Here is a 9,202-nt window from a genome sequence, read left to right as displayed (position 1 = left end):
GGGTTATCGATATTTACGAGGAAAAAATGAAGTTGAACACGAGTTAATCTGTTCTCCCCCCCACTGAGTGCTTCCACAATGGTAGGTCTCCTGTATTTTTGCAAACCATATCGCCTGCTTTCGAAACATCAAGTGACTGGACAATGAATGCAATTCTCAGGTTTAAAAACTACCGCTAATGTTAATAATAGCAGTAAGAATAAAGAAAACAAAGGGAGGCGCGGGCACGCGCCAGCGCTCGCCCGCCGCCGTCGCCGCACACGGAGATGTCGGAGCCGCGGACTGGCTGCCGTGCCTTTTTGCTCTCTTCCCACAATGCAACCCAGTCTCAGCGGGAAAGCAAAATGGCGAACGTGCTGCGCTGGGGGAGGACGAGCCGCTTGTGATTTCCAAAATAAAAACTAACAAACACATATACGATTGTGCATCCCGGGACAGCGCGGCGGAGCTGCTGGCGGAGAACGGACGCGCAGCGCGGCGCGGCGGTGGGAGGACGCGCATTATCGGTCCAGGCCGATTGTTTTTAATATATGAAGCGTTTTGACCCTCTTAAGTGACCGAATGAGGTGAGTTACATGGCTAACATTTGCTCCGTGTTTTTTTCCTCCCACTTCCCCCCACCCCCTTTGAGCATACTACTCGGTGCATAAAAGAGAAACGTTTCGGTCAGGAAAATGCATGTAATCAGCCGCCGGACGGACGTTTCCCCCGCCGGTACCGAAGTTTATTGTAAATAATAGTTTTTATAACAATGATTTGCGCGCATTGGCGGCGTGCAGCGGAGCGCATCCACTCCCAGACGGCGCCCGGCGCCTCTCAAACCCGGGCATGGATGTGCCTTTTCATTGTTTCACCGGCCCGCCTGCAAACAAAAGGCAACTGTTCACAGGAGCAGGAGGACAGGGGGCATCGACACTCCCATCGCCGTAAATTCGGCCATTTATTTCGGCTCGACCGAGGGTCTCCGCCGCGGAGCGCTGCTGACATGTCCGTCCCCACCTTTTATTGTCATACTGTTTTCCTAATAATATCCCCAGTAACTTCCGAAGCACTAGGAATTTAGAGGCTGTATTTACCGGCATCTGCAGCCGAGCTGGCAGAGACGCGCCGCGTTTTCATGCTGTTTTTGTTTTTTTTTGTGCGTTTCGCATGAAAACCGGGGTGGAGAGAGTCCCATTGTGTGCTGTCGGTAGTTTAGCGAGTAAGACAGAGCAGTCATTCCTTAAAGTTTTCCAAGTGTTGCTCTGGCTGAACTGTGTTTGTTTTTTGCCTTAATTATTACTTGTGTTTGCGAGCAGAGACACGGCGGAAGCCGAGAACCTGCCTGCCCATCTGAAAGCGCATTCCCGTAGCCAGCTGAAGTCAGCCTTGTCTCTGGCCAAGGTCTCATTTAAGGATGGGCCGAAGAGCGCCACCAAGCTCGCTAGCAAATTTGAGGAGGGCCAGGATGTCCTAGCACGATGGTCCGATGGCCTCTATTATCTCGGAACAATCAAAAAGGTATTTTTTTTCATAGCCTTCCCCTTAAACATGCGTTGGGCTGTCATGAACAAGGCAGACATCGTTGCTCTGTGTAAAGCAGGCTGTTCCCTGACGTGAGTCTGCATGCTGTCTTCCTCCCAGATAAACAAACACAAGCACCGCTGTTTTGTTGTCTTCGAAGATCGCTCAAAATCCTGGGTCCTTTGGAAGGATATTCAGACAGGTGAGCGCGCCCTGGTCTCCTGCTTTGTGTCTGCCGTGCCTCAGCACCCTGGCCTTTGTGTGTAGCTCTGTGTGTGTGTGTGTGTGTGTGTGTCTCACCCTTTCTATTCATGCCTGTTCATTTTCTCCACAGATAATTCCAGTTGAAGACTGACCAACTAAGCCACTGTTTTTTAATTTATTTTTTTCAAATTTGATTTTTGCTCTGTGATTTAAGTTTGTTTTGGCTCTTATTCACTTTATCATCATCATCAGTAATTATTATAATTATTATTTATTTTCCTTGGTTTAGTTTGATACTGCTCCATTCCGCCTCAGTTATCTTTAATTTATCTCTGACAGTTGACAGGCGTAAGAGTTTCTGGGCTTACACAAACCGTAAGTCCGGCATGGCCCCCGGAGACCAGACTAGGGAAGGTACTCTGAGTGTCTCGCTGTCCGTGTGTGTAACGTGTATCGATCCCCTTTTGGTCCACAGTGTTTCCATGTTCTCTGTCCCATCGTAGCGGCGGTGTGGCCGTGAGCCGCCGCCGGATCCAGGCTGACTCGCGTTCAGCTTTAGCGTTACCAGTGTTGTCCTCCTGTAAATGTCTCGCTGCAGTTTGCAGTATGGTGAATCCATCCTGTTCGCGGCTATGAGTATATGAGTATCTGCCGCTTAGTGTTAGGTTGAGTTTTGGTTTTACGTGCATAAGATGAAGTTGAGCCTTTAGAAAATCGTGGCTTGATGTGCGTAAGCACATGTTCTATCTTTGAACGGTATTTATTTGCGGTACTAGATGTTTTAGGTCCTGTAGCCGTAGGTGCTAGCTGCCTGAGCAGAACGAGCGCCATCTAGCCTGTCCTGAGAGCTCCCTCTTCTGGTCTGTGCCTGTAGGCAGTTTCCTTCCCCTGTTTTGTGCCCCCCCCCCCCCCCCCCAGAATGTAGCATGACACGCCGTTGTGTGTTGCAGGGGCCGGCGGTGGGGGTGCGGCAGAGATGGTCTGCACCATTTGCCAGGAGGAGAGTTCCGAGGCTCCTAACGAGATGGTCATTTGTGACAACTGCGGCCAAGGTACGTCACACTGCCCCCCCCGTTTGGGGGACTGGGGTGGGTGACCCGCGCGTCCTCATGGCCTCCCCTTGTCGCCCAGGTTACCACCAGCTGTGCCACACCCCCAACATCGACTCCAGCGTGATCGGCTCCGATGAGAAGTGGCGATGTCGGCAGTGCGTGTTCGCCACCACCACGAAGGTGAGGCCCCGGAGGTCTGCGGCCCCCTCCCTGCGTCCGGTGGGGGCCCAGACCTGTCCCGTAAAGACCTCCTCCTTTGTGTGTGTGCTTTACGGCAGAGAGGAGGCGCGCTGAAGAAGGGGCCCAATGCCAAAGCCTTGCAGGAGATGAAGCTTTCGCTGCCGTACGCCCTGCAGGACCTGGTGTGGGACCAGGGGCACAAGACCAACCTGCAGCAGTGTTACTGCTACTGCGGGGGGCCCGGGGAGTGAGTCAGCAGGCCGCCCACAGCCAGACACTCCGGCCACAGCCAGACACTCTGCCCACAGCCAGACACTCCGCCCACAGCCAGACACTCCGCCCACAGCCAGACACTCCGCCCACAGCCAGACACTCCGCCCACAGCCAGACACTCCGCCCACAGCCAGACACTCCGCCCAACCCCACAATCAGAGCCTGCGCTCTTTTTTTCATATTTTCTTTTAAACAGATTTCCCAAATACACATTTATCTTTCTGTCGCTAGTATTCCTTGACTGATGCGTAGCTTGACCTCCTCCCAGCTGGTATCTGAAGATGCTGCAGTGCAATCAGTGCAAACAGTGGTTCCACGAGGCGTGTATCCAGTGCTTTCAGAAGCCCATGCTGTTCGGAGACAGGTAGCCCCTCCCCCATTCACCATGCAGCCTCTCACGACACTTGATGACTCGTGGGCGGAGCCTGTGTGAGACTTAAATGTATCCTTGTGCTTCTTTCACGTTAGGTTCTATCTATTTATTTGTTCAGTTTGCAATTCTGGACCGGAGTACCTCAAACGTCTTCCCCTGCAGTGGTGAGTCTCTAATGGTTTGCACCGTTATGTGCAGTGGGTGTGAACACCTCCTACAGTAGAGATGCACAATATGTTGGTCGATATTCATCAAAAAACAAGGCAATGGCGTCAGTCCGATGTATCAATCTTGGCTGATATTCCTGGTCAATATTTAGGCTTAAGTCAGTATTCCAAGTGTCAGCACCAGAGCTAAAGCTATATCTACTAAAATAATGGAGATGACGGCATTGAACAATCAGCCGTTTTCCAGTGGCGGTCAAGGGCTCCGTCGGCCCCTTCAGTATTTAGAACCTCGCCACAGACCCTCAAGTGGCCCGAGTTTCGCTGACCTCTTACTACTCGTGTTATATGATGTGAATATAGACTTTGTATATAAAGTTTCGCTAAAGATTTGTGCCGCTCAAAAGTTAGCCATTTATCAATATCGGTGATATTAGCAAAATATTCCGTACCAGCCGAAATTTCCACATTATCGCATCACTATCCTACGTCCATGTAACACTCACATTGCATGTCTGCATAATTCCCATAATGCCTGAAGACTTCCCTCCCCTCCCTCCCCTCATTCACAGGGCAGACGTGGCTCATCTGAGCCTTTACAACCTCAGCGTCATTCACAAAAAGAAATACTTTGATTCTGAGCTGGAACTTATGACCTACATCAACGAAAACTGGGACAGACTACAGCTTGGGGAGGTCAGTTTTCAGTGTGGGGGGGCGGTTCTGATCGAAACCGTTAACATTTCCATTTGGTATGTGGTCCAGGAAGGTGGTATTTCTGAAATGATTAGTCTTGGTTTAGTTTATAAATGAGATGTATTGTCAGAAGGTTTAATTGTCCTGTTTCTCCACCACAGCTTGGGGACACTCCTAAATCAGAGAGATACGACAGCATCTTGGAAGCGTTGAATAGCAACCACACCATGTAAGTTCAGGGTCCGACGCCACGTCTCCGCGTTCGGGGCTTCATGGGTGATAGCTGAGCGACGTATCCGTGTCTGACCCCCCCACTCCCCCAGGTTCATGTCTGGGAAAGAGATAAAGAAGAAGAAGCATCTGTTCGGACTGCGGATCCGCTTCCCACCGGCACCCAAGAACACGGACCTCCAGGCTGACCGCGAGCCAGAGAAAGCGTCTCATGAAATCAAGATAAAGGGCCGCAAGTCCACCAAACCCATCCTGGTGCCCAGGTGAGTGCCGGCATGAACTCTGTGGCATGACGTTCATTTGCGGCTCGGTGGGATAATCCCCTGTGCCTGTGATCGGAAGGTTGTTGGTTTGAATCCCATGTTCGGCAGAATAGTCCCATTGGTGTTGGACTTTTGAGCGAGGTCCACTGGCCAAAAATTGCCCTAGGGGCACCGAAAGAGTGAGCGAGCTTATGCTGGAACCCCGGACTGTGCTGAGCATGATATGTGGGGAAAAAAAGCACTCCGTTGTACTCATACTTGTCGAAATGGCAAATAAAGCATCATTTGATGTGACCTTACAGACGTCTTTGTGGCAATACATCTGCGATACCCCCCACCCCCACCAAAACATTTTTTCTTGCCTCCTTTCATCTGTGTATCAGATAGCCAGTGATCGATGCATTTCGAGACAGATCTGCTGTGTAGGAAAGATCAAACATACGGCCATCGGCCATATCACGACTTAACGCATTTCCAGCACCCAGACAGTTTGCGGTTCAGACAACAAATGCATGTAAGATTAAACAGCCGTTTCTGTGGTAAGGATGAGTGTGATTTTTTTTTTTTTTTGGGGGGACCTGTAAACTTTTTTGTTTTTGTAGTGAGATGATCAATGGGGTGACAAAGAAGGGGAAGAGGAAGCGTGCCGGCCATTCACTGGAGACCCTGGCCAAGCTGAGGAGGTCCAGCGAGCTTCTCACTCAGGTCAGGACCAGGCCCCAGACCTAGCACCTACCCGCTTTGGTGGTGTTGATGATGTTGGTGGTGGTGGTGATGATAATGATGGTGGTGGTGATGATGGTGGTGGTGGTGGTGGTGGTGGTGGTGATGATGATGATGATGATGATGGTGGTGGTGATGATGATGATGATGATGGTGGTGGTGATGATGATGATGATGATGATGATGATGGTGGTGATGGTGGTGATGATGATGATGATGGTGGTGGTGATGATGATGATGATGATGATGATGGTGGTGGTGGTGGTGATGATGGTGATGGTGATGATGGTGATGATGATGATGATGGTGGTGATGATGATGGTGATGATGATGATGATGGTGGTGGTGGTGATGATGATGATGGTGGTGGTGGTGGTGGTGATGATGATGGTGGTGGTGGTGGTGGTGGTGGTGGTGGTGATGATGGTGGTGGTGGTGGTGGTGGTGGTGATGATGATGATGATGGTGGTGGTGGTGGTGGTGGTGGTGGTGGTGATGATGATGATGATGATGATGGTGATGGTGGTGGTGGTGGTCCTGCTCTCCGATGCCCTGATGTACCAGCCACTGTCTGGCAGGCGTAGATTGGCTCCCTCGCGGGCAGAGTTATCATGTCACTTTGAGCCCTGCTCTCTGACCCCAAAAGTAAATGTAAACGCAGACCTGTTTGTTAAATGCTTAAGCGTATGATTCTCCCGCTTGGGCGAGGGATGCTTCACTCCCTAAATGTGGACAGCAGTACATTTTCATCCTGTTTGATTTTTTATACAGGAAGAAGTTAAGCCCTCAACGCTGGAGAACAGCCCACTGCACCTACTGGCCCCTAAGAGGTAAGAAAATCCAGGAGGTCATTTTCTTGCCCTCTGGGGGGTGTGCCTCATTTTAATAGTTACTAAACGGCATAATTTCCTTCTAGTGGCAAGACTGAGAAATCAGCACCTTCTTCAAGTACCTCAGACGTGGAGTCCGTCGGTGCTGTGAGCACCAGTGAAACTACCTCAACCAGCGTTTCCGTGCAGTCCAGGTACTCCCTGTGGAAGACAACGTGGATGTCAGGGTTTCTAACACTGGGCGTGAACTTTGCTAGAAAGTGCTTTTTTACTTTAGCTGTGCGCATTAAGGACTTCAGTGCAAAGGCGGTTTACGGTGGGGAAGTAGGCCTGGATGGTATGAGGAGAATCGGCGATGTGCGATAACATAGTTCTGTTACGATAATGATATGACTTACGATAAATAAATATTGAAGGGTGATTTAATATTATCTATGCAGTTCCTTTGTCTTTCTGCTTTAATAGGTAGATATAACATTGACCCCAGACGATGAATAGCCTCTGCCCACTAAATAAAGAAATGAAATTGATTTCAAATGTGCTGTTATTGAAAAAATTGCACAAGAATACCCAACCAGTTAAATAGAACATTACAATAAGCCACATCTATAAGATATTAACGTTTAATTTCGCCTGCTCCCTTTAAACTATTTCTCCTAAATGCAACAAAAAACATCTCTTGAAATAATAAAAAAAAACAATCTGAGGGAAAATCTCTTAATATATATTAACTTAAACATGGCAATTTAAAATAACTGTCTCCCAAAAACATGAATAATTTAATAAAACATGGTTAAACCATAATAAAATTGGTTAAACCATAATAAAGCATGTCAGTTATAAATGTAAATAATTTTTTTATGATTTCATTAAAACGTATCTCCTTTTAAACATTTGTAAACATTTTTAAAAGGGCTTCAGTAATCAATAAAAAGTCACTAAGGAGCTAAATACAGCGGTACCTCAGAATTCAAATTTAATCCGTTCAGAACTCCGGATCGAATCCTAAAAAGTTCGGGTTGTGATCGAATTTTCCCCATAAGAAATAATGGAAAACCAATTAATTGGTTCCCAGCCCCAAAAAATTACACCTAAATATGTTTTTTTTTAGCATTCAAACACAAAATGAACCGGATAAAACAAGGAGCATATACTGTACTAAACACATCTAAGCACATTTATCAAAACAGTCATTTGTTAAGTAAGAAAATAAATGTATCCAAACAATGTGTCCTGCCCCAATCGTCCGCTCCTTCCGTGTGCCACGCCCCCTTGTTAACCCCGTGTGATCAGCTGTTTCTGGTTGTTGTCATTAGTCCTCTGTATTTCCTCCGCGTTTCAGTTTGTTTCCCCAGTCTGGTCATTGTAATGTCCATCTGAATTTTGCCTGCCTTACCTGTAATTAAATCCCGTTACCCTTTGTTTCCACTGAGAGACATGCCACGTGACTAATTTCCCCACGCGTACAACTTATCTTAGGTCGGCGTTCACGGTTTGACTTCTGAGATACAGATCGAGCTCTAGGTAATTGTTTTTCGAACTGGTTGAGTTCTAATGAGTTTGAGAACTGAGGTACCACTGTATACATTAATAAAATGTCAGTGAAACGATATTTATTGAGCTAAATGTATGATTATAATCGATTAAAACACGTTGCTACTGAGTAAAATGTATGTCTAATAAAACACTTCAGTTGAACCACAATAAAAAATGCTGGTTATACTATCAGTCTAAGTGTAAACAGTTTTTTTAATAATAATTAAGGACATAAGTTATTGATAACTATTCTAAAACATTTGCAAATGTAGTTTATTGATGTAAACCCTTGCCGCTGCAGTAAACGTGACCTTGAAACTTACCGTGTAACTTTGAAACTCAGAATTGTATCATCACGATTCAGAGAACGCCGGGCAAACGGCTGATAGACACGTCACTGGGCAGATCTCTCCGGTGTACCTTTTTCCAACGTGTGCTTGTGTGAATTTGCCATAAGGTAACGCTGTGCGTGATCGCAGAGCTGTTTGCGTTAGAGATGTTGACGAGCGCTGTTCATGAAATGCACGAACATGGCTGCTTCTGACTGCCTTGCTGTCGCCCGCAGCCTGTGTGGCTCCAGCCGGACACGTGCCGGCCGCCTGTGGCCCATCGCACAGCCCACCCTACGCCGCGGGCGCAGACGGGGGCGGCCTCGCCGGGCCCTGCAGCCCCCCAACCCGGAGATTCCGGTGGAACCAGAGGCCTCCGCCACTGCCGCTGCTGCTGCCGCTCCCTGCCCCCTGCCGGGGCTCCACACGGACATTGTGCGAGGGCTGGACCAAGAGTCACAGCTCAGCCACCTGAAGAGTTCCATCTCCAGTTACTTTGGCGCCGCCGGGCGCATGGCGTGCGGCGAGAAGTACCGCGTCTTGGCCCGGCGGGTCACCCTCGATGGGAAAGTGCAGTACCTTGTGGAGTGGGAGGGGGTCACTGCCTCATAAGCTGAACATGCTGTGTGTTTATCTGTTTCTAGAGGCCTCGGGGGGGGGGGGGGGGGGTTGTGTTGGGTTGGGGAGGGGGGGGTATGGTCTATTTGTGCCCAGTAATATGCTTTCAGTAAGATGGTTCGTCTTTAATTGTTTGAGGACATATTGACAGATTAACACTCTGGTGTGATACCAGCTGGGTGAATGTAAGCCGTGATGGGATTTTTGTTCCTTGGACACTGAGGGGG

General features: G+C 48.5%; 1 protein-coding gene across 3 annotated transcripts; it reads left to right on the top strand.

Moving 5' to 3' along the window:
- The first annotated feature begins 221 nt into the window (after positions 1 to 221).
- Positions 222 to 9,007, top strand: mtf2 (metal response element binding transcription factor 2). Of its 3 annotated transcripts, XM_023816645.2 has the most exons (15): positions 222 to 566; positions 1,299 to 1,500; positions 1,624 to 1,705; positions 2,658 to 2,759; positions 2,839 to 2,939; positions 3,038 to 3,186; positions 3,481 to 3,576; positions 3,681 to 3,749; positions 4,322 to 4,445; positions 4,607 to 4,674; positions 4,769 to 4,939; positions 5,542 to 5,644; positions 6,434 to 6,492; positions 6,579 to 6,686; positions 8,594 to 9,007. In XM_023816645.2, the coding sequence occupies exons 1-15, from the start codon at positions 562 to 564 to the stop codon at positions 8,967 to 8,969; spliced, it is 1,815 nt and encodes a 604-aa protein (XP_023672413.1). In that variant the 5' UTR covers positions 222 to 561; the 3' UTR covers positions 8,970 to 9,007. The 3 variants fall into 3 exon arrangements, with proteins under 3 accessions (XP_023672413.1, XP_072560124.1, XP_023672415.1); XM_072704023.1 differs by lacking the exons at positions 222 to 566; positions 1,299 to 1,500; positions 1,624 to 1,705 and adding exons at positions 1,869 to 1,958; positions 2,047 to 2,121; XM_023816647.2 differs by lacking the exons at positions 222 to 566; positions 1,299 to 1,500; positions 1,624 to 1,705 and adding an exon at positions 1,873 to 1,958.
- The last annotated feature ends 195 nt before the right edge of the window (positions 9,008 to 9,202 follow it).

This window comes from Paramormyrops kingsleyae, chromosome 21, assembly GCF_048594095.1.
Source record: "Paramormyrops kingsleyae isolate MSU_618 chromosome 21, PKINGS_0.4, whole genome shotgun sequence".
In the NCBI taxonomy this organism is placed as follows: domain Eukaryota; kingdom Metazoa; phylum Chordata; class Actinopteri; order Osteoglossiformes; family Mormyridae; genus Paramormyrops; species Paramormyrops kingsleyae.
This window is presented reverse-complemented; position numbering and strand designations above follow the sequence as displayed.

Coding starts and splice junctions, on each gene's coding strand:
- mtf2 (XM_023816645.2), top strand. Junction 1,706..2,657: donor TTGGAAGGATATTCAGACAG/GTGAGCGCGCCC, acceptor TGTGTGTTGCAG/GGGCCGGCGGTGGGGGTGCG. Junction 2,940..3,037: donor TGTTCGCCACCACCACGAAG/GTGAGGCCCCGG, acceptor GCTTTACGGCAG/AGAGGAGGCGCGCTGAAGAA.